Consider the following 26,114-nt stretch of genomic DNA (forward strand, 5'->3'; position numbering starts at 1 on the left):
TTTTAAAAAATGTGTCAAAAAAAAAGTAGACGAATATTCAAGGTCCAATCAATATTGAAATGTGTTTCTCAAACTAATAAGTGATAGTTTAGATGTGTTTCTCGCACTCCCAATAGTTTCAGGTATGAAACAAAAGAAATATATATTTAAATAAAAAAGGCCACGTGGACGAAAATTGTGAGTTAGACGCGCATGAGAATTTGTAGACACACATTTGGTCCATCCAACATTGACGAATGTTTCTCAGATCAATGAGTGATAGTTTAGGTGCACACTCCCAATAGTTTAAATTTGATACTCAAAATACAGATAGTTATGAATGCTTTTGACACTTAACCTATCATTATTTATGATAAAGACATTAATTGAAAACCTAATAAATTTGGTATCCGAGTGGCTGTCATGTATAAAACTACTTTGATACAATTGAACAATTACTTTACACTGTTGGTATATGTAATTCAAATCGATAGGGAAAAAACATTCCAATTCCAACTATGGTTATTAACACATATAATTGTGTTCCAAAGTTGATAAGACAACTTTGGCAAATCAAAATTTGACTCCTATGCATTTAGCATGCTTTAAAAGTTAATTATAGGGATTTTTACACTACATAGACTAATTGCCGAAAAATGTATATATTTTGTATATTAATGTAGTATGTACATATAATATACGTATCTTATACATAACTAGTGTAGATTTTATGTATTTTTGACTAGCAATTGTAATTATTATCCAAATTGCAACTTTCCCAATTATTCCACATATGAGCTACAATTATACTGATCAAAGTTGCTGCCTGCAGAGAATAGATACACGAAAAGAAAGGGTAAACAGTCCCAACTAAGTCATCATCCACCAAAAATTTCCAGCAGGTTAATCCCAAAATTTTAAATAGCTGGACAAAATGCTTCTTTTTCTGCCAAAAGACGAGAAAAAGAAATGCTAAAACTACAGATGAACGATAAATTTTAGGCCATCATCACATTCGAAACAAGTGTGATCATTGTATTTATGTCACTACTACATATTATGGATGTTCTTGAAAGTTTTCTCTTCATTTGCCCCTAATTTTGACTTGCAGAACCCATTGGACTTTACCTTCAGGCAAAGGAATGGACCTCGGCATCCGTAGTGGTACTTCAAACTCACCCATCACGTGCAAAGGTGTATCCAGAACTAAATGTTCAGGTTCAATATGAACAGAGATCTGTCTCGCCACCTGATAAAGAAGAAAGAATTATGGCAGCACGAAACTAGCATTACGTTTTGAGCATTACCTTAATATAATTGAGTGGCAGAAAATTATAAATTTCATTCTAGAATTAACACTTCTGAATCACAAACCCAATGTAATGACAAAAGAAAGAAAAAAAAATAATGAGGTTTTTTGACTACTACTCAGGTACCCTCAATTGTATATTTCTGTACTTCTATCAATAATGGAAATTAAAGACTGTGGACATAAGGCTCCCCACCTAATTAGGGCTTTGCATAAGAGAGGGGAACCCATTATGAGGAGACATGTCAAATTCTCTTCTATCCTTTTTTTTTTTTTTCTTTGGTGAGGAAGGAGGAGACATGTCACTCATATATCAGTCTCCTATCAGATGCCATTTCAAGGTCAATCTTGGAGACAGTATTTTTACAGAAACCAACAACAATATTGGCCAAGTTGTTATCATTAAGTTACTAAACAAAGTCAGGTGTCTCAAGGTCACAAGAGGAGGTTGATAGTGATTTATTGTGGAAAAGCTTGACCCTATTCTCCCGAAAGGAAATCATACCGATGCTAAACCATAACATCCCTAGCAAATATGTGATATTCTCCATAAGTTTCAAAACTCCTCAAATCAGCTCTTCATGACATTACATGCTGTGGTCATGCAGAAAAAAGTCCCAACTTTGCAGGACACAAATTATGCCCCTTGCCAACCACCAATAGAAGGATATGGCCCAATGAATTGGAAATGCGAATCAAAGAAAGATTTGTCTTGTAAATAGAACCAAAAATAACATCCAAATACTAATGGAGGTTTGACATTGTATTTGGTCACACAATAATTATCATCCAACATAAAGTTTGCAAAAACTAAAGTTGGATTTCCCTTTATAAACACACACAGAAGCATATATGTGTGTGTACTACTTCCATTTCAATTTTATTGAGTGTATTTCCTTCATAACATTAGAAAAACCTCCCTCTTACATAAATATCATTGCAAAGGGGGCTTATATAGGTGCTACTAGAGTCTTCTAGAGTCGCACCAATTAACTACTTTCACACACACTTGAATCTAACCATATTGATACCATAAGTCACCTAGATAATACAAAATGATCATGCACCTAGGATAACTAAAAGACATAAATCTAGACACTCAAACATTTAAGTTTACTATTTTCAACACTATTTTCGAACTTCAATTTCTTCTCAAATTCTTCAATCTTTCTTGACAATTACAGCTTCATTTTCAGCATCCTCTTTGTGTATAGATTCCAAATTTGTCTTCAAACACAATCCTTACAAAAACCAAGTTAGTGACATGAGTTTTAACTTTCTTCATTCATAAATTGTAGGAACTTTCCAGCAATTCCTTCAAAATTGGATTAAACTGAACAGTTGCATGCAATCCATTCTCCAATTTCTTCGAACTTTTGGCTATATTGCAAATAGAATCTCATGAAAGACTTCTCTTGTCTTCTCTATCTGTCTTGTGAAGTCCTTCAAGACTTACACCTCCTCGCCGAGTTGTTCTTCTCTTAACAAACGCAGAGGATTCACTATTCTTTTGCAAATATCTGGCCTCTACTGCTCTATGAAGATCCTCAAACCTAGAGAAACACCCGCAACGGAGATTGCCAAATTTTTGCCTTCATATGTTTCAGGATAAAACCAATGCCCTGATACCACTGGTTGAAATGTTAGGCAGGCCCTTGATAATATCATAGCACACATAAAGGATGGAATACGGAGATATTCATTAAGCTCATTTCATATCATTATAAAAACACCGCTCTTACATAATATTATTACAAAAAGGGCTTATATATGAATAGTCTTCTAAACTCCCACCTATTAAGTGCTTTCACACACACTTGAATCTAGCCACATCGGTACCACAAAAGTCACCTAGATTATACAAATGACCATGCACCTAGGATAACTAAAAGACATGTGAATCTAGACACCTAAATATTTACGTTTACTATTTTCAATAATTGAAGCTCCGGGATTACACCCTTTTTAAGTGGGATCATCAGGGAACTTTGAGGTAACAAGTTCAAAACCTTATTTGAACTATTTATACGATTAACCATGATTTCTAAGATTGAAACTAAGGAGTTCAAGTGTTCTAGGATGGGTTTTAACCCTAAGGGGTGATTTGGTAGCTGGATAAAAAACAAGTTGTCCATATATTAATTTTCATATGACTTATACGATGTTTGGTAGGTAGATAGGAAACAAGTTATCCATGTATAAAATTAAGGGCAAATTAAACAAAATGTCCATTGAGTTAAATTTCTTACACAAAATATAGTCCGCTTAAAAAATGAACCCTTTATTATTGAAATTGCCATTCGGCCTTTTTTCCCCAGAAATTGGCCACGCAACGACCTCTGCTTCTTCTTCATCCTCCATGTTGCTTCTGTGCTTCTTTGTCCTCCTTCTACTTTTGCATCTTCATCCTCCCCTCATAACTAATCCCACTAGTACTACTACTTGCATAACTCTATGAAATGACACCTAAGTTCCCAATGACGATTTCATTGATTTGACCAAGTATATTGGATCAAGATTGGATTTTGATACAAATTTGGATTCCTTAGCTAATGGGTAACGCGTCCATGTAATTTATTTTGAACTTCGACCGATTGACCCAAGGGGTAAGTTTGAATTGACCAAGAATTGACTTTGACCAAAGGACATCCCAAAATTATGAGACAAGTTCTCCAAGACTAATTTGGACCTGACATTCATATTTTTGAATAGATTGAGGTCATCGGAGTTCATTTGAGTGGATTTGGGCGATTCAAATGAAGTAAAGTTGTGGTATTTGAGGCAAGTGAGACTTTAACTCTTAGTTTGCTTGTTTTTCATTAGAAACATGTGTTACTTATGCATAATTTAAACTATCTAGATCATGTGCGGGGAGAACATGAATTAGGTTAGTCAATTCTAAAGTAAAAAAGCATAGACCATGAGGCTCCTAGCATATGTATCTGTATTGTTGATACTTTCAGCAATTAATAAACTCTATGTGATATTTGTTAGTTGTTTAGCATGCATTATCACACAGTTAGTATCACACACAACTTGGGCATGGTGATATCACAAGGCTAGCTAGTAGATTGAGCAGTACCGAGTAAGACGTGTGGTTGATGCACCACGCCAGACAAATGAGACATGCACTAACACATCGAAGATAGGTAAGGCATGTGGTTGATGCACTGCCATCAGGCGGGTCAGAGAGGCAACCTACATATCATAGTGATTCATAAGCAGTTCTATCAGCTTTAGTAATTTAGTAGTATTAAGTAGGATCATGATTATCCCATGTGATTATGTTCATGACCTCTATTCTTGCATACTTTTATATGATTTCATACATGTTATGCCTTGATTGCTATTTATGCACTATCCGTAGTTTTCCAAAGTCTTGTCTTAGGGGTGACTGAGGGAGCGAGTCTATAAACTTGTTGGGTCTCTCGCCTCACACTTGTTATTTTTGCATAGGGTCTCTGTTGAGGGTGGTCCATAGGTCGACCCGTGATAATCATTCTATTGCAAACAAATCCAGCTGAGGTGAGTCGCCACTAGTTCGTGGAAGCCCTTTTCAATCATCATCACTCATTATTCAATATTATCTTTACTTTCAAGCTACATTGTGTACCTTGTACTTAGATATTATGGGTTATACACTATATTCGATATTGTGTTCGTTTCCACATTTATATTATATCAAACTATTATATCAAACTATTGTGATATTTTTCCATTGTAAGGATTGGCATAGAGGGTTTGCCTGGCAAGGGTTATGGTTTGTGGGCGTTTCGCCACGACTTTGCAAGGGTTATGGTTTGTGGGCGTTTCGCCACGACTTTGCAAGGGTAGTGGCTTGTTGGGTGCCTTGTCACAACCTAGGTGCAAAAATTGGGGTCGTGAGAAGCGTGTTTCAAAGCAAACGAGATTTCGTTGAGGCAAAAATCCAGATGTACTTGGCTCATGAATGAGAAATAACACTAGTTTTTTCCCATAAAATAGCCCAAATGCACCCCGGCGCTATAATCATATTAACAGCTTACAGTGAACAAGGAAGTAGTTTAAGACAAACAAAATGTTCCATGGTGAATTCCTAACTTTTTGAAAATTTCTACTCAGACAGAACAATATGTCATAGACATATTTGGTTAACAACTTTCGAGAGGGAATGAGTGGTTGCAAAGGAAATTTGAGAAAGACAGTCATTCAGCAGTACACAAGTGATGAAAATATTAGGTCCAGAAGATTATTGGATTCTACAAAATATGGTAGAATGTTATCAGAACCAGTGTTATCAAAGGCGAAAAGCGCAAAAAAGCTCTAAGGTTCGTAGGGGCTTTAAGCACAAAGCACAAATAAAGTGTGGGCTTTAATAAAAAAAGGCGCAAAGGGAGAAAAAAAACAAATATAGTTGTTTAGTCCAAGACTAATTATTATAAACATGAATGACAAATATATGACCAAAGATATTGAAAAAAATTTATGATAAAGTGAAATATCAATTATTTAGTGTCACTTCTTCATAAGAGGCTCATTGGCAAGGAAGCGTTTGCCTTAGAACCTTGATGATGACACTGAGGCGCACATAAAGCGAGGTGAAGCGCTCAACACGCTTTGAGCCTCGCTTCAGGGCTTAAGCACGCTTAAAGCGCTCAGAACAGACTTGATGAAGGTAATACACCATTTCTATTAAACATGCCAATTTGGAAAATGTTCCAAGCGGCGAGCCGAAGAAGTAAAGAGAACACATATATATTAGTTTGATAGGTAGCTTTTAGAAGATTGTATCCAAGCTACTGTCGAAAAAATGGAAGAGAGTCATTGATAAATTTGTTGGCAACTCTCAAATGGCATTCATAAAGGTCAGGATGTCAGGGTGATAAATTCTTTTGCAAGGGATTTCTTTCAGATACACAGGGAAATAAGGTAAGGTAATCCTCTTTCCCCTTTCCCTTTCATAAGAACAGAAGGAGGTGTAAGCACCATGCTTCAATTTGCAATGGAACAGAGTTGGATTAGAGGTTTCTCAGCATGGACAAGATACCAGGAAAGGCTTGCCATCTCAACACATTGTTTATGCGGATGATACTTAAATCTTGTGTGATCCAACTTGAATATACACTATACCTCAGGCTTTTGAGGTTGTCATAGCCATTCATATAAACTTACAAAAAAATGGCTATTTCCCGTAAATTGAGTCCAGAACCTCCAACAGTTGGCTAATATTCTTTGGTGTAACATCATGTCACTACCTTCCACATATTTGGGACTACCATTGGGATATAAACACAATTTGTCTCCATATGGAATGTCATTATAGAAAAAAAGTGAAAAGGGTTATCAAATTGGAAAAGAATCTCTCTACAAGAGGAAAGTTAAGTTTTAATAAATAGTGTATTGACTTCCTACCTACACTATGTCCATATTTCCTACACCTACTTTAGTGACGAAAAGAATCGACAAGAACTCGAGATTCTCATTGGCAATGAAATAGAGAAACAAAACCTTCAATCTAGTCAAGTGGAGATCAGTTTTGGAAGACAAATTTCTGGAAGACTTGGGGTAAGGACTTGCAAACACATAATGACAATCCCCTGAACAAATGGCTTTGGAGACTCACGCAAGAGGAAGATGCGATAAAGGTCATTGAAACCAAATAGGATATGTGAACCAAGGATAATAAAGGCACCTAATTTCTCGTATGGGCAATCTGTTTGGAAAAGAATCATGACATTCCGGGATGACTTGAAAGCAAAACATACTTCAAAGTTGGTGATGGTAAGAAGATTAGCTTTTGGTATGACACATAATTGTGACACACCCTCACAAGTTGGACTTCCCTGTTCTTTATACGCTGGCTGCGAACCAGAGTGCTTCTGTATCAATACTACTCTAATCATGGCTAGAATATTTATTTCGGGAGGAATTGCAATGACTGAGAATTAGAGAGGACAACTACTAGGAACCATTCCACAAGTTCAGACAAGAAAGACACCATTTGTTGAAAGGGCAAGAAAGATGGTATCTTTACAGTCAAATCATGCTACACATTGTTATTGAAATTACAGAATGCAACATCAGTTTGGCCTTGGAAAAAAAATGGAAATGTTTTGCTCCTTAAAAAGTTCAGCTCTTCACTTGGTTAGTAGGCAAAAATGCATCTTTCACAGACTAATTTCTAAAGAAGATGCCCATATAGTTGCAACAGATGCTCCCTATTTGAAGAACAACCAGATGACACAAACCATCTATTTCAGTATTGCCAAAATATTGCACAATTGTGGGACATTTTTTTAACATTTTGGGCCTAAAATGGACAATGCTTAGAGTTGAACTGAAACTTTTACAAAGTTGGCACAAAAGGGGGCTGAGGGGCATACACCGCTCACGGGTTTGGAATGCAATCCCAGCAACAATTTGGTGGGTTATTTGGAGAGAGTAACTCCAAAATTGTACGTCAACTTGTGATGTGGAGGCCATGATTGACCTCATTAGTTCTCTACACAATGTATAAAATCTTCTTTTGATGTACTCTGTTGTATTTGTCAGCATAAGCTTAATGATGATACATATATAAAACTTTTACCTTACCAATGCAAAAAAAATGCATTTTATGTTGTCATATCCATAACGATGACATGTAGTACAGTTCAACAAAAGGAGTGCAATACATTTCTACATTAAAAAAAATTGTATGTCCCTACACATATTCTCTATTTACTTGTAACTTTCTTCAAACATGACTATAAAGAATATGGCACTAAACCAGAAATCTTCCACCATATGAAGTATGATTATTTAACACCTAACTTTGATAGATCTGTGATGACATCAAACACCACGCATTAGGGTAGTCTTCAAACACTCATCCACAAGCAAGCAAGACACTGGCCCTCGAGGATTTCTTGGTTATAAAACAAAAGAAAGACACTGGGCTAGTGTCTCAATAGTAACATGTACATCAAATCATAACCCCCTAACAACATAATCACAGAATTGATTCAGAAGGAAAAGAAGGTACTAAAATTGGAGGTAATCTACATCTAGGCTTTCCACAAACAAATTGGGAGCAGGAAGGTGAAGTTCTATTGACCCAAATGTACAGTTAAGACAGTAAGGCTTTCAGCATATGCCACCAGAAAGAAAATCCACATAAAGAAAACTATGTAACAGCTGTACGGAACAGCAAAAAGAGAAAGAAAATTACGGCCAAATCTCGGTGAGGGGATAGGCTTCCCTCAAGTAACTTTCACTTGGCTGTTGGGACCAAATAGGAAACAGAAAAAGGTCAAGAAATTGGTAAAAAACTGAGATTACTAGAGCTAAAGACAACTGGCAAGAGTGAAAAACAGCATTAATTTTAGTTCCCCAAACGAAAACCTTTAGTCTATCTCCTTCATATTTTGTTAGTTTTGTAAACTTCCATACTAAAAACATTTGTTTGTTTTGATGATTACTACTCCTTCATATACATCCTTCTTACTGAACTAGAAAAGAAAAACATTTGACGCACATAGCATTAGTTAAAGGTATATGCCTCATGCCAAATATTACAACATAAATTTCCTACACCTGACTGTCTTCAGCCAATTAGGCCTTGGGTAACATGTCCCCGTTACAACATTGATGTTGATCCTAGTTCAGTTATAGGGAAATCAAGAAGCCCAGAGATACTAGGCTAGCTGACTCAAGCTACAGAAAACAATCAGAAGTTTTGTAGAACAGCTGTTAGTAATTATGTTTATAGGAAATGTATAGACCACCAATCTACATTAGTAAGAGAATGAACTATTTTTCCACAATCAGCAGTGGTGCAAATCATACTGTGGCTACTAAGCTTTTGCAAAGTAGTCTTATAGTGCCTGTTCAGATCAGTGTTATTAAAGGCGAGCGCCTTTCGCCTTTGGCGACAAGGCGAGGCGAGGCGGCCTCTAAAAGGTGTGCCATGGCAATCAAAAGGCGACTGGCGACTGACGTGGTGATGCAATAGGCGTAGCCTTTTTGTTTTTTTTTTTGTTTTTAAAAGTCTAATTTAATAATTAAAAGCCAAAATTAGGGTTTTTTTTGGGTATTTTTGCAAACTCACATCAGATTAGGCATCGCGACTGCTGCTCCTCCTCTTCTCCTCAGATTTCGCAAGTCGCGACCCCTAGAGATTTACGTGACCTTCGCAAATCGCGACGCTGCTGCTCAGGTACGACTTACGCGACTTTTGTTCAGGTACGACCCCTAGAGACTTACGTGAATCTCTTCTTCTCTTCTAGTTCTTCCCTTCTTTTCTTCTTCTTCTCTGTTTTTCAGCAGTACGATTATGCTGCTCTGTTTTTCAGACCTCTATTTTTAGTGGTAGACTGGTGGTGAAGTATGAACTGAGTGCTCTGCTCTTCTGTTATGTTGTACGTACTGCTCTGCTGCTCACTGTCTATATTTTTAAAAAATAATAATTTAATTCTTCTATAATTATTTCTTCCCTACTTAATCTAGTTTTATACTAATTAATATAGTATTTTGAATTATTGGTTCATTCAAGTTCTAGACTTTTGATATCTATTATTAGTTTTTAAATTGAAATGTTTGCTAATATATGTTATTTCTATTATGATTTTGGATATTTATATATGCAATTAAAAATTTTAATTTTTGATATTAATTGGCACCTTAATTCAAAAAGGCGAGCGCCTCGCCTCGTGGCGAGGCAGGCCCTTGTCGCCTTTCGCCGTCCAAAACACTAGTTTAGATTGCGTCATATATGAGGTCTCAAAAGGTACTCCAAAAGTCTATCTTAGGCATTTTCTGCAGAAAAGTGATTCTAGCTCAAAGGGCTTGAAAATGGGTAAGGATTTATAGCAAATTGGAATACGAAGTAGCAAAAATGAAGAGAGTAGTGGCCATATATAGTGCTGACAAACACTGCCAGGAAAATAGTACAGGTAATGAAGACATGTCCTATAATTATTGGGATACAGGAACAATGATTAGCCAACTGATCAAACTGAAAGGCTTTAGCATTTGAGCCTAATAGGAAAAAAAAAAAAAAAAAAAGGAAGAAAGAGATAGAAAATGTCAGCATTACTCTTACCATCCAAGAAACATCACAAGTAAGATTAGAACTAGAGCTTTTATTTTTCTTTTGGGATAAATAAAAAAAAAATCCTTCTTTTTTTTTAATCAGGAAGTCAAGAAGTTTCAGTTTCTTCATTTGAGAGCCCAAATCTCTGTGTTCATTTTTTTTTCAACGCTTTTAACTTATAAGCCAGTATGAAGTCAGGTCTTCCAGTGAAGTTGAAAGAATTCCACCATTCTCTAATTCTATCAGTGGATCCTTCTGAACCTAGCCACCAATTTTCAAACTTGAAATAATTTTTGTTCTTGTTCCATGAACCAGCTTGCAATGCTAGTAAGTGTGATCCGACAAAATCCTGTCAATCCTAGAGGCTATTACTTGGTTGTCCCTTTTATACCAGGTGAAAATGGCATCCTCCGGTTGAAGATTAATAAGTTTCTTTCTTACTGTATTACTGAATATAAAATCCTTGCCAACTTAAGTTTAAAAATCAATGAGAAAATACTAGCTTGTCCACTAAGCTACTTTAATATCCAGGAGAAACCAAGCTATTTTTTGGGATAATCAAGAAATCCCCGAGGGCCACTGGTGCACAGTTCAAAGTTCGATGCTGATGCGCCACCCAATTTTAAAAAATCAACTTGCTCTGCCACTAAAGAAAAGCAAGAACCACAAGTATGAAATTTTGTAAATTTTCTTTTCCCCGAGCGCGCCACATTTTTGGCGAAGGTTATCAATAGAAATGTAAAAAGAGTATAAAGACAACAAACCAGGAACAAAGTATTACCTCAGCCACAATTTCATCTTTTCCAATAGGTTCCTGAATGAAAGTCCTACCATTGTCATCTTTCGCCAATGGTTTCTTCGCGAGCTTTCTTAGCACCTGAAAAGAAATTTGCAGTTCAGATAAATGGCATAGAAGCAAATAACTATGATAGCCCAATTACCAAAGGTATCTGAGACAGTTAAAAAGAGCCAAGGAGTAACTCTTGAATCTTGAAAACGCTATCAGTACAGCATGATCCTGTCACTTCTACAATAACTATATACCAGTTAGGTTGTCAATATTAACAGTTTGTGTGAGCTAAAGGATGATCAGATAGTTTTACTTTCCTCTTCGATATTCTCTTTCAGAAGAAATAGCAGGGATAACTCAGGATAGTAAAAAGTTCAGGATGAGTAAACGAGAGACATGATATAAGAATACTGACAATCATTAATGAAGATCTGTTTCAAAATTCCAAAGAGCTTTAGCATAAGATACTGACCAGCATAGTTCTATCCAGGCGGTTTGCTGCCATCTGGTATTCTTTCATCTTATCTTCCTTGGTAGCTGGAACTATTTTAACCTCTTCAACTTCCTCACGTTGGTAAATCTGGCAGAGAGGCAGCATATTTGAAACACTAAGAAGATGAATACATCATTTCACAAGAATGTGATCAGTATAAAAAAGAAATAATGGAGAAAACTAATGTCATTTTACTTTATTCACAAATGGCCCCATTTACAATGTGAAGGCCAAACGGCCAAATGAATAGAATGCATTGTTGAATGTAAACATGCCAGGGTATACCACATACTCAACAGAGGAAAATTAGCATATTTGTCCCAACATACTAGGCCTTTTTAAATGTAGATACACTAAGATATTTGTTTATTCTGTGACATAAAAAGTGAAAAATATGCAGAGGAAGAAAGAAAAGAATCCACTTCCTTCCTTACTATGGTATGCCCAAAAATAAAAGTGCAACACATCAAAGCGCATTGACACAAATTATCAGTGACCTCTAACATAATATTTGTGAGCCTTATGTGCATGATTTGTTAGTCTTTTAAAAAGAAAGAATTGACCACATCAAAAATCTACAAAAGGTCTTCGAAAGGTTAAGGAAACACCAACTAAAGATGAAGCTGAAAAAATGTGCATTCGCAATCAGGCAGAAGCCATAAATCATTAGCGCAATAGCATAGCTATTTCTTATACGATCCCTATTACTAAAGCCTACTCTTTCTTCGAGATATGTAATGAGCAGCCGAAAATGCTTGTTCCTATTGTATTTGGAAAAGACCCAATGCACAAGTGTTGCAGAGGTTTCTCCTTCTCAATGAGTATAATGGGAAAAGGGAAATTTAATGTCATTCAAATTCCTATTGGATATGAATTGGTGACAAAAAGTATTGTATCTGTTTTTTTTTTTTTTGAGATTAAGAGTACTTTATCTCTTTGGAGATGAGAAACTTATATCGTTATACTTATATCAGTGTTATCCAAAGAGAAAAGTGCAAACAAGCTCTAGGGCCCATTGGCGCTTTAAGAGCAACGAAAATGTAGAAAATACAAGTATATATGTTTAGTCCAAGACTAATAATTATAAGCATGAATAAAAAATATATGGACAAATAAATTTAAAAAAATTATGATAAAGTGAAATATCAATAGATTAGTGTCGCCTCATTGGCAAGGAAAAGTATGTCTTAGAGCTTTGATGACGATACTGAAGCACACTATGTGCGAGGCGAAGCACTCAACACATTTAGAGCATCGTTGGAGCGGTTAAGCGCGCCTTTGACAACACTGGCTAATGATATAATAAGTATGACATGGGCGGAACAGCTTTACCTGCATTGCAATTGTACTCAAAGAAATGACGCACAAAAACAGGAGCAAATTTCAAGGCTACTAGATTCAGGAAAATTTTGTGCTCATTAAAGGGTATACCAAATTCCTGTCTAAGGTACATTAATATCTCATACACTCAAATTTTATTCAGGACAGGAGAATAAAAGAACCAACATATCAAATTTCTCACAATTACATAATTGTATTCAGAGCATTATCTATATTTAGAACCGAACACTGACAGTACAAATAAAAGGAAGAAAACCTTTCGTTGATCTTCCACGAGATGCCTGTACTTGTCAATATTGGGTACAGCCAGCAATTTGGGCATAAGATGGTTTCGAAAATATCCAGGTGCAACTCTCACAGTTTCCCCTGCTTTTCCAAGCTTGTCTATGCCCTGCTTATCAAAACGCAATATTGAACAAGAATCAGGTCGTAATTGCAAAAGGGTCAGCCGGAATTGTTAAAATTGCTGAAGGGTCAGTTCAAAATAAAACAATCAAATAGTAAAAAAACCCATAAATATCGATAAACAAAAGAGAGAATCTGGAAGCCATTGGTACATTGTCTGTGCAAATTGTAGTAAACGAAAAAGGGTCAATTGGATGAATGAATTAGTAAAATTACTTACAGTAGTGAGAATGACTTGTAGTTTTCTGTATCGAACACCTTGGGCGGCGTAAAATAGTGGATGGTGTAAATGTACTTCTCCACCTTGGCACTTCTGGAAGATAGCTGCTGAGGTTTTCACATTCTTCAGCTGTTGCTGGAGAGTAATCCTACCATATTGCAGGCAAGCCATTTCTCACTCTTCTGTGGTGACGGCGGACGGCGAACGAAGAGGTACTTGACGGCGAAAGGTATTGAAGTCGGGTTCTTTCCACCTTTGCCCCTTTCTTCTCGTTATCTTTTTTGTGATGTGATTATGCAAATGTTTGTACAAAATAAAATACACGCAAAATTAATAATCTCCTCTTTTACATTGATGTCTTTTAAGGTCGAAAAATGGAAATATGTAAGTACACACTTATTTTTTTAGATGCAATTTTTAAAATGACTTTTTTTAAAAGAAAAATATTTTTTGAAAAAATAAAATTTGTGTTTGGTTAATCATTTAAAAAATTATTTTTGATAATCAAATTGTGTTTGGCTAATCTTTTTTAAAAAGTACTTTTGAGAGTCAAATTAATATCAATGTAATTTTAATATTAAGATTATTTTATAAAGAGCAACTATTTTAAATAATTATTACAAAATTTTAAATTAAAATTTTATTTTAATTAAATTAAAATGCACATGTTTAAATATTCAATCAATATTATACATACATTAATTAATTAAATATTAATATAATATTAACATGATGACCGAATTTGTCTTTTGATTTAAAAATGGTCTAAAACCTCCCCAATCTATATCTGAAATCTCAACTACACAGTATATTTCATGGGATTCCTATCACCCCCTTAAATTATTTTAAAACGAAATTATTTGCTCCCTAATTGCTGAGGTGGCAAAGAAGGTGTAGTTCACACTCTTTGAGAGAGTGAAAGGCCAAAAAAACTAATTAAAACTTAAATATGTTTCTTATTTCATATTCATTTTTTACTTTTTTAAAAAAGCTTTTATGTTTCCTTTTATTTATTTGTTACTTTTTACGTTTACTTTTATGTTTCCTTTTATTTATTTGTTACATTTTACGTTTTTTCTTCATTCTTCTTCTCTTTAACAGATCGGCAACAACACCTGCGGTGATGGCATCTTTGATCCACCAGGTGAGCTTGGCTCCTCCACTACCAGGTCTCCACCCCCATGGTTCTTCCATCACTAAGCTCCCTCTCATTTTCAAATCACACACTTCTCACAGTAGCTTTACTAAAAATCCATCGAAAATAATCTCTATTATTCCACCATGTGAGAACAAACTCATCAACAACCAGTTCCAATATAAACCACCACTTAAATCACCATCGCCACATACTCTGTTTTCATAGCTCCAAGATAGGGAATGCAAATTCAAGCTTAAACACAAAATTTAAAAGTCAGATGCATTCTTATCTTTTTTCAGATCTAAAAAGAATTTGGTTATCAAATCTACAATAAACATTATATTATACAAAAATCATACTAAACCTTCATTTTTCAAGATTCCTACTAAATTAACTATAGCTAAAAACTTAAACCCTAAAATTGATTAAAAAAAAGAATTTTTGGGCATTGAATTGTTAGAGATTTTGGGTGAAAATTTCATCAATCAAAAGAGAAAAAAAACAGAAGATTATGCAAAATTAGAGAATTTGAGGGTTGAATCAGCGGTTATTAGAAGAAAATTGAGAAATTTCGAAGATTGAATTGAGAGGAATTTAGAAGAAAACTGATGAAAAATAATTTAGCATCAGGTTGATGATGCTATGGCGGTAGAATAAAGAAAATAAAAATTAATTGTTTTTATATTAAAAAGGTGATGTGATGTGGCAGGAGCGTGCAGATCACTGCTCAATACAAATCTGGTTATGACTTTTTAAGGGATATATATTTCAGTTTTAAAATGTTAAGGCGGTGATAGGACACCCGTAAAGTTGGACTGTGTTGTTGGGATTTCGGATATAGATTGAGGGGCGCNGGGGTTAGACCATTTTCTAAAAAAAATATATGATGATTTAAATATAATTAAAATTATTAAGCAAAATAAATTTAAAAACAATTCCACAATTAAACGACTATATACGAAAAAATCCCACAAAAAGAAATAAAGTCCTTCATATTTTAATCCTACAAAAATATTGTTGTTACCTTTATTTCTAATTTTGTAAAATAAAATTTAAAATAATATATAAAATATAAAATAAAAATATATAAACATAAAATTAAAAAAAAATTATTATATAGAAATAAAAAATAAAAAATATTTTTTTTGAATGAAACTTAACCAAACTTATGAGATACGTTAATTAATTAATAGGGAATATATATTTATCTATATATTTGTCTTAAAAAAATAATTTTATGCTTATGCTTTTTTCAAGCAGCAGAAATTTTTAACTTCATTTCCAACAGCAAAAAAAACTGCTTCTGCTTCCATTTAAAAACACTTAATTTTTCAAAAATATGTGTTTTTTTCTCAAAAAAAAGATACTTTTGGCCTTCTAACAACAATCCAAACAAGCTCTAAAACTAGTATAAGAGCTCTTGTGCTGAGCACAGGCCCAACGCTGCAAGTTAGTCATTTCAATTCATATTAACAAGAATGGAAAACATCATTTGATCAATGCTAGATTAACTCCAAAATATAAATTAACAGTTTGGTAGATGAATGAGATGCATCAATTGATTCTACACAATCTTCTTCGTATATCATTTTTCCATGATTTTTTACCGAACTTGATTACCGTTTTGACAAAGAATATATATGTTGCACATTACGATATATTTCTTTCTCATCTCTATTACGACCTTGAGGTAAAATAAATTTAATATAAAATAATGTCAGCTTTGAGATAATTGATGAGTCCTAGATTTTGACTCATAAATTTAGGTCTAGATTTTGACTCATAAATTTAGGGCTTGATTTTCATGATTTATTGTCCTCAAATGCCTAATTTATTCTCTAAACTGATGTTAAAATGTTGATTTGCAGCAACGAAGGCAAAGGAGCAAGGCAAGGACACTATCAAAAGCTGAGAATCGCCAAAGTCACTTGGCGATTCGCCGAGTGACACTTCAGCTCACCTAAAGTTCCAGACTGCCAGCCCTGGGAGAAGCCAACTTGGCGATGGATATGGACCTTCGGCGAACCGCCGCCCGAATTGGTGACACATTCTGGATCGCCTAAACTTACAGAGCCTTGAGGATAAAAAGTCAAAGCAGACCGGTGATGGAAAGAAGTGATTGGCGCATCACCGACCTGATCGGACACGCCCGACTTACCTCGCCTAATGGTCCTTGCAGCCAAAATTTGGGAAACTATAAATTGAATTTTAAAAGAGTTCAAAAGAATTCAGATTTTATTTTTCTAAGTCCAATTTTAGTTTTCTTCCGTTTTGAGTATTGTTATCCATTGGAGAACAACTTGGAAGGGTTTCTCAAGTATATTCGAAGTGGGTCTTTGATTTTGAGCTTTTTGGACCATTTTAAAGACTTGGATTACAATACCCAGATCATGGAGAATGTTTTTGGTATTGATTTCTATCTTTTTATGATGCTTGGCTTAAACCTCAATTTTTGGGGTGTGATCATGTGATTATTTCCTAATTAGCTTATGGGTATTATTGTTTAATAATTTAAATATTGTTTTAATATGGGTTTGATCAATAATTGAGTAGTAATTTATGAATTGTAATTTAAATCGTAATAGTTGTTCGAAAGAAAGCAATTGCACTTATAGTCTAGCCTACCCACAGTAACACCACTATGCCATCGCAAAACGAGTCCATCCTCCGACACTCGAAGGTCGCCTGTCTAGGGTCAATCATAGATCGCCAGAGGCTGAACTTGGGGCTGCTGATCGAGCAAGAGATGGCCATAAGGGCCAAACAGAGCCAGACCTCACTCCCATTTCCGGTGCTGATCACTGAGCTATGCAGACGGGCTCGTGTTCTGAGAGATGAAAAGACGGATGTGGAGGTGACACCCCCCCTTCTATTGACATCCAGGGTATTGAGGTCAAGTACATGCAAGATGAGGCTGATAGGAGGAGGGTAGCATCGTGGATACATCCCCGAAAGTCGACGTTGATATGTTGCCGACAGAGGCAATTATGCCCCCTCAGACCAGTGGATCCCAGGTACATCTGGACCTTCTATTTCTGAGACCCCTAGTACTTATGTTGCACCCCCTCCCACTAGTTCTACTATTGTTGCTGCCTTCAGACCCCCTATCACCCAGGCCATATTGTACAAGATGGGCCATCTGGTCCAATCTGTTGATGTATGTGCCTCCTGGGTAGAGGCCGTTTTGCTTGGATTGATAGAGCGGGCAATTACTGCCGCCCTAGCTCCTATTAGGGCCGAGTTGAGGGAGCACAAATTGATGATTGAGAGACACAAGCTGGCATTGGATGCCCTTACTATGAGGGTTGAGGAGTGTGACAAGAGCCAAGGGGATACTGTTGCTTGTTGTGACGGCCTTGAAAGTCGATGTTGTTAGACTACGCAGAGATATGGACGAGTTGAAGTCCACTGATTTATCGATGTTGTTTGGGACTATGAAGATTCCTGAGATGCTGAGTGTTGATGTTCCAGCTAGTTCTAAGGTTCCTCCGGCTATTACCGGAGATGAGACTAGAGTTGATGATATTGATGTTGAGTCCGAGGTGGAGGAAGATGAGGAGCATCTCGGTGTTCGAGATGAGGTTGTCTTTGATGACTTGGCAGACATAGATGGAGCCATGGTGGATACAGTTGTACAAGCCTCTTGAGGGACGTTTTCTATGGTGGGCTCCAGTGGAGCCAAGGATGTTGATATGCCGGGCACTAATGCCCAGACATAGGGTGTTGCCGACATGCAGACTTCACCCCAGGCCTAAACTGGCAAGATGACTCTTTGCGTCCCTTTTTGTTATTTTTAAACCATTTTTAGTATCTCTTTGCATTTGAGGACAACTGCTATTTTTGTTGGCGGGGTGAGGTATTTCCATATCCACCTCTTTTGGGTTGTTTTTGTTTTGTGAATATTGTGTTTTTGGGTTTTGTGAATGTTGGATCTGATTTTTGGTTTATATATCTATATCATGGTTTTTTATCCATATTGGTCCATTGTTTCGAATTGCAAATGGTTTTGAACCATTTTTTTTAAAAATAAAATAAAATTTGCCACCTCTTGTTATGTGAATGTGGCTATTCTCTTGCAATTTTGAGTTTCGATTTTGGTCAATACCGATGACTTGAATAGTGATCTTGTTTGAACGACATGTGTGTGCAAATCCTATGAGGCGAATTGAGTTGCATAAGTCATATATGAACTCATATTATCTTATTGTGACTATGTGATTTGTTGAGTGGAGCTCTTGTGATGACCATTGCACATTTGCAAAAATGGTTAAGTCTTGTTTTGATGATTGTGTTGGATGCCATGTGTTGTGAGATTGACTTGTAATGCATGCTTGGTTATACCTAGAACTTGCCCCGTTGGTCCGATTGGCTAATGTGAGTGAATGATAGAGATGATCTTGGGCAATTTGTGGAGAGTGAGCCAATGTTGTCATTATACCTCTTTGTGACCACCTTGTGAGAGTGTGAACCTAGCTTGGCACCATTTGAGACTATCATTTTCTTTAGAAGAACCTGGAGCACAAGTGACCCCTTTTCTTTCCCACCTATAATCTTCATGAGGCGTTGGTTGTTATAAATAGCCAACTTAGGCCAAAAGCCTAAGTTGGGAGTGCGGTGAAAAAGGAGGTAAATCAAGAAACCTGAGAAATCCCCCCCATTTGAAAGATCTTGTTGGAAAAGATGGAATCCATACAAAAAAAAAGAGAAAGAAAGATGAAAATGATTGAAAAAAGAGAAATATTGTGGAATTAAAGTGTGTGAAATGAGCAAAAGGAAATGTGGTATCCAATAAGTTGTGCTTAAAAGAATGGGATGTGACTTTTAAGAATCAAAAAGTGTTGTAAGAGAAGGTGAAATAATGAAATACAGGACATGCTTCATGAAGGTAGTAGTCACTAAACCTAAATGATCATACCATTACCCTCTGCCCTGTTACAGACCTTAAAAGACCTTTGTGATCTTGAATGAGCTTATTATCTTGTTGATTGGAAAATACGGGCAAGCCTATGGGGAATAAGAGAGTGAGAGTTGTTTTTGAGAGAGTGAGAGTTGTTTTTGATTCCGAATTCTTAAAGTTGATGAGCTTTGTGTGAGCATGGAATCATTTTTTGTGTGAGGGCATTCAAATGATGTTGTTAAGCTTGAACTTGCATTTGAAGCAAGCATTGTGAACTTGGGTCCATTTGATGATGTTTAGTCACAATTTGAAACTTAGAATGCACAATTGAACATTGCATGTGTAGTTTGAACCTCTTGTGTGCATGTATGTTGAGTCTTGAGTAGCACTGTTTGTAGACTTCCTTGTTGAACTGATTGATCTTGAGTTCTACTTGAGGAAAAGCAAAAGTTTAAGTTGGGGGTATTGATGAGTCCTAGATGTGACTCATTTAGGGCTTGATTTTCATGGTTTATTGTCCTCAAATGCCTAATTTATGCTCTAAACTGATGTTAAAGTATTGATTTGTAGCAATGAAGGTAAAGGAGCAAGGCAAGGACACTACTGGGCAAAAAGGAGCTAAAAAGATGAAAAAAGCAGAAGATAACAAAAGCTAAGAATCGCCAAAGCCACTCGGCGACTCGTCGAGTAACACTTTAGCTCGCCTAAAGTTCCAGACTGCCAACCTTGGGAAGAAGCCAACTTGGCGTTGGATTTGGACCTTCGGTGAACCACCGACTGAATCGGCGACACATTCTTGATCGCCTAAAGTTACAAAGCCTTGAGGATAAAAAGCCAAAGCAAACCGACGATAGAAAGAAGTGATTGGCGCGTCCACGCCCGATTTAACTCGCTTAATGGTCCCTGCAACCAAAAATTGGGAAACTATAAATTGAATTTTAAAAAAGTTCAAAAGAATCCATATTTTATTTTTCTAAGTCCAGTTTTTGAGTATTTTTATCCATTGGAGAACAACTTGGAAGGTTTTCTCAAGTAGATTCGAAGTGGGTCTTTGACTTTGAGCTTTTTGGACCATTTTAAAGACTTGGATTACAATACCCAAATCATGGAGAATGTTTTTGGTATTGATTTCTATCTTTTTATGATGCTTGGCTAAAACCCCAATTCTTGGGGTGTAATCATGCGATTATTTGCCTAATTAGCTTATGGGTATTGTTGTTTAGTGATTTAAATGTTGTTTTAATGTGGGTTTGATCAATAGCTGAGTAGTAATTTATGAATTGTAGTTGCAAATACAATTTTAGCTTAGTGTTTTGGGCTTGCTCGAGAGAGAGGTTCTAAAATCAAGGTTATCGATTGATGATTGTAGCTCGAGAGAGTAGATAAATTAAGGTTTTGGGTTGTTTTGTAGTGTCAAGCTTGTCGAGGTTCGAGAGAACTCACATGAACCGTAATAGTTGTTTGAGAGAAAACTATTGCACCTATAGTCTAGCCTACCATAATGATTCAACACTTTATTAATAAACTTCAACTACCCATATAGTGAAATTAGCTTATAATCGATCACATCCCGAGAATTCCATCCTACTTGTCTAATCCCTTGTTTTATTGATTATTGTAGATGTAAATTGACACCTTAAACCCCCCCCCCCCCCCCCCCCCATTTGACATTCGTTGTCAAACCTTTAACTTATTTGGTTTGACTTCGACAATGTCTACTTCTATAACTGATTAGAATTGCATTTTTACTTCCTAATTGAATTTGATACGGTACCGCTCCCTGTGGGTTTGACCCCGACCTTTCCTTGGGTTATATACTAGATTACGATCGCCTACACCTAGTATTGGATGAGGTATAGTTGAGCGTTTATCAATAATTCAAGTCATTTGCGTTCCTATTCTCTATTCAATAATAAAAAGGTTGGATTGAATGCTTTCCCACAAGCCACACTTGTGTTTCATTTGCAACTATATAATATTTTTTTAATAATAGAGATGAATAAAAAGACAAACAACAATAAACATACTTATATATATATATATAAATTAATACTATCAATAATCTTAAAATTGCTCTTACTTGTCTTATCAAGTCGACCTAATACTTCTATTTCCTTAAATAATAACAAATAAATTTTAAAAAAACTTTCACTATTAATGAAAACATTTAATTCCTCACTCCCCAAAACAAAAGAATAATATGGATATTGATGGATAAAAAAGCATAAAGTAGTGGGAGTTAAGTTTACAAAAAAAAATACTTCAATTTTGGCCTCACTGAATCTTGTAATCCCCTTTAAACCCAATTCTTAAAACCCCAAAACCGCTCATGGAAGAGAGAGGCAGAAAAATCATCTTGCCGAAGAAGAAGACATTCATATTAATTCGATAAATAAATATGCAGAGAGAACCTCACTCTCCTTTAAACAATTGTTATTTCAGGTGTATTTTCTGCCGTTTCTGATTGGTAAAATTAAAAGCATATAGATTTTGTGCAAAAATCAACATATTTTTTCAAGAAAATTTAAATCCAACAAAGATCCATATGCTAAAAATAAATATGGAGAAAGAAAAAAGTGCAAAAATGCCAAAGAAAAAAAATCCTAAAAATAGTACCTTAAGTCACAAAGATGAGAACTTTAGGAGGAAGCTGCTTCAATACAATCAATTCAATATTATATCTTTTTGTACAGAAAAATTGAGTAATTGCAAAGAGACGGTAAATATGGAAAGAAAAATTCATTACAATTCATCTCTTTTTGGGAATATCAAAAGTTAGGATAATTATACGGAAAATTAAAATATATTTGGATAAAAGGGATTATTTTATGCTGGAGGTACAAATATGTCAAACAAAAATTAAAGTTAAATGCCTGAAATACCATTACAGCAGCTGATTAAGATTCATGACAGACTTGGTACTTCTTAGAAATGACTGGTTTTATTGAAAATTTTAAGTACATACAATCTAAAAATATGACTATACAATTAAGAATATGCAACACTTAAATGAAAAATAAAAAAATACCTCCAACTCCATTAAGAAGAATTGAGAAATTTGCGTGATTCCTAAAAAAAGGTGTGTAGATGCGGAAATGGGAGCGAAAGAAATGTTGTGAGTGTACGTGATGGTTCTCCAACTCACTATGGAGGTCCTCATAACGTTTTTTGAGAAAAAAAATTGTAGGTGCTCCTGGCGCCAGGTCCATGGGCTAATATATATGAAAAATTGAGAAATTTGCGTGATTCCTCAAAATGGGCGCAAAAAAAATGGTGTGAGTATATGTGATGGTTCCCCAACTCAATGCGGAGGTCCTCATTAAGTTTTTTTAAATAACTTTTTTGGTGCTCCAGGTGCTTAATCCATGGGCTAATATTAACACACGAAAAATTGAAGAATTTGCGCGGTTCCTCAAAAAGGGACTATAGATGCTGAAATGGGCGCAAAAAAATGGTGTGAGTATACGTGATGGTTTCCCAACTCAATACGGAGGTCCTCATAAAGTTTTTTGAATTTTGGTGCTTCGGAGGCTAGGTCCAAGGGCTAATACACACGAAAAATTGAGGATTTTGCTCGATACCTAAAAAAGAGCATGTAGAGGCGGAAATGGGCATAAAAGAAATGGCGTGAGTATACGCGATGGTTTCCCAACTCAATACGAAGGTCCTCATAAAGTATTTTGAGAAAACTTTTTTGGGTGCTTTAGGGACCATATCCATGAGCTAATACACACAAAAAACTAAGAAATTTGTGTGATTCCTAAAAGAGGGCCTCTAGATGCGAAAACAGGCGCAAAAAAAGGCATGAGTAAACGTGATGATTCCCCAACTCAATACGGAGGTCCTCATAAATATTTTTGAGAAAAGAATTTGGGTGAACTTTGCCAGATCCATGAGCTAATACACACAAAAAATTGATGAATTTGCACGATTCCTAAAAAATGGTCCGAAGATGCAGAAATGGGAGCCAAAAAAATGGTGTGAGTATACGTGATGATTCCCTAACTCAATATGAAGTTTCTCATAAATTTTTTTGAGAAATGTTTTTCGGTGCTCCAGGCGCCAGATTTGATTCATGAGCTAATACACACGAAAAATTGAGAAATTTGCACTATTCCTAAAAAAGGGCATGTAGATGAGGAAATAGGCGCAAACAAAATGGTGTGAGTATATATGATGGTTCCCCAACTCAATACGGAGGTCCTCATAAAGTTTTTTGAAAATTTTTTTTTGGGTGCTCCAGGCGCCAGATCCATGGGCTAATACAGACAAAAGATTAAGAAATTTGTGCGATTCCTAAAAAAATGGTTTGTAGATGCAGAAATGGGCACGAAAAAATGATGTGAGTATTCGTGATCGTTCCCCAACTCAATTCAGAGGTCCAATTAATATTTTTTTAGAAAACATTTTTGGGTGTTCCGGGCGCTAGATCCATAGGCTAATACGCACGAAAAATGAAAGAATTTACGCGATTCCTAAAAACAGACCTGTAGATGCAAAAAATGGTACGAAAAAAATGGTGTAAGTATACGTGATGGTTCCCCAACTCAATATAAAACTTTTTGAGAAATTTTTTTTGGGTGCTCCAGGTGCCATATCCATGGGCTAATTACACACGAAAAAATGAGAAATTTGCGCGATTTTTAAAAAAGGGCAAGTAGATGTGAAAATGGGCACAAAAAAAATGGTGTGACTATACGTGATGATTCCCCAACTCAATATGGAGGTCCTCATAAAGTTTTTTGAGAAAAAAATTTGGGTTCTCTGGGCGCCAAATTCATGGGCTAACACACGAAAAATTGATGAATTTGTGAGATTACTAAAAATGGGCTTGTAGATGTGGAAATGGGCGCGAAAAAAATGGTATGAGTATACGTGATGGTTCCCCAATTCAATACGGAGGTCCTCATAAAGTGTTTAAAAAAATTGGGTGCTCCGGGCACCAGATCCATGGGCTAATACGCACGAAAAATTGAGGAATTTGCGTGATTCCTAAAAAGGACATGTGATGCAGAAATGGGTGCGAAAAAATGGTGTGAGTAGACACAATGGTTCCTCAACTCAATATGGAGGTCCTTATAAATGTTTTTGAGAAAAAAAATTTGGCTGATCCGGGCGCCAGATCCATGACCTAATACACACGAAAAATTGAGGAATTTGCGCGATTCCTAAAAAAAGGCATGTAGATGTGGAAATGGCCGCGAAAAAAATGGTGTGAGTATTCGAGATGGTTCCAAAACTCAATACTGAGGTTCTAATAAAGTTTTTTGAGAAATATTTTTTGGGTGCTCAGGGCGCCAGATCCATGGGCTAATACGCACAAAAAATTGAGGAATTTGCGCGATTCCTAAAAAAGGACCTATAGATGCTGAAATAAGTACGAAAGAAATGGTTTGAGTATACGTGATGGTTCCCCAACTCTATAAGGAGATCCTCATAAAGTGTTTTGAGATAAAAAATTTAGGTGCTCCGGGCGCCAGTTCCATGGGCTAATACTCACGAAAAGTTGAGGAATTTGTGCGATTCCTAAAAAAGGGCTTGAAAATACGAAAATGGGAGCCAAAAAATAGTGTATGTCACACCCCGTATGCTAGAAAGTCTAGTTTGCACAAATCAGAAGTTGTAGGTTCCATCGACGGGCACCACCCACGGACCGTAGGGTGACCCACGAACCGTAGGTAGGGTTCGTGGATGACCACCTGCAGCCCTCTTTAGAAAACTCAGACATAATATTCTAAGGCACGAACCACGGCCGAACCCATGGACAGTAGGCTAGACCACGGGCCGTGGTCCTGGTCCGTGGATCGAGACCCCAAAATGCCCTTCTCTTAAAGCCAATGACGGTTGACAGGACGGACTATGGGTCTGTCGATGGTCCGTCGGTCAGTCCATCGGTTGGCTCCGACAACTTTTAAGTCAGGGGTCGTTTGGTCTTTTCCCTATGCATTGGACCCCTAAACTACGTCGTTTTAGTCAGTTTTAGCTTAGTAACTTAATTAGAACTTACCCTAGTCAACTCATTCTCCAAAATTCATCAAGTTGAATGAAAAGAAGGAGAAAGAGTTGACCAAGCCCTCTCCAAGAACGCAACAAGTTTTCTTCAATTCCAGCTGCAAAATTGAAAAATTTCTCCGTGAATTTTGTCACCAGGTTTGTGAGATTTCACTAGTGGGTTCCTTTCACCCATTAGGTCCTTAGAATTCAGTGAGATTCTTGATTCTCTATATTATGTTTAGACCTAGGGTTTCTAGAAATTTCAGATTATTGTTGTGATTCACCTGTTAGGCTAATACTAATAATATTATCATGTTTTTGAGGAATATTTGCTTAGTTCTTGCATGAAACTCAGAACCCTAGTTGTGTAGATTCGTTTAGTTCATTAATTATACTTGCTAGGTCAGTTTATTCAGATATACAAGCCTTAGTTAAGAATGTTTCATTATCAGTATCTTAATATTGCATTTTCAGTTAGCACGTCAGTATTTTGAGC

The 26,114-nt window shown here is 36.1% G+C and overlaps 1 protein-coding gene across 1 annotated transcript; it reads right to left on the reverse strand.

Moving 5' to 3' along the window:
* Positions 1–714: 714 nt before the first annotated feature.
* LOC125867890 (uncharacterized) lies at positions 715–13,898 on the reverse strand. The gene is made up of 5 exons (XM_049548485.1): positions 13,590–13,898; positions 13,221–13,355; positions 11,603–11,710; positions 11,122–11,217; positions 715–1,228 (listed from the first exon to the last, which is right to left on the reverse strand). Exons 1-5 carry the CDS (start codon positions 13,758–13,760, stop codon positions 1,064–1,066), a joined length of 675 nt encoding a protein of 224 aa, XP_049404442.1. The 5' UTR covers positions 13,761–13,898; the 3' UTR covers positions 715–1,063.
* Between the last annotated feature and the right edge of the window lie 12,216 nt (positions 13,899–26,114).

The sequence above is a fragment of the Solanum stenotomum genome, chromosome 6 (assembly GCF_019186545.1).
Source record: "Solanum stenotomum isolate F172 chromosome 6, ASM1918654v1, whole genome shotgun sequence".
NCBI classification, from domain to species: Eukaryota; Viridiplantae; Streptophyta; class Magnoliopsida; order Solanales; family Solanaceae; genus Solanum; species Solanum stenotomum.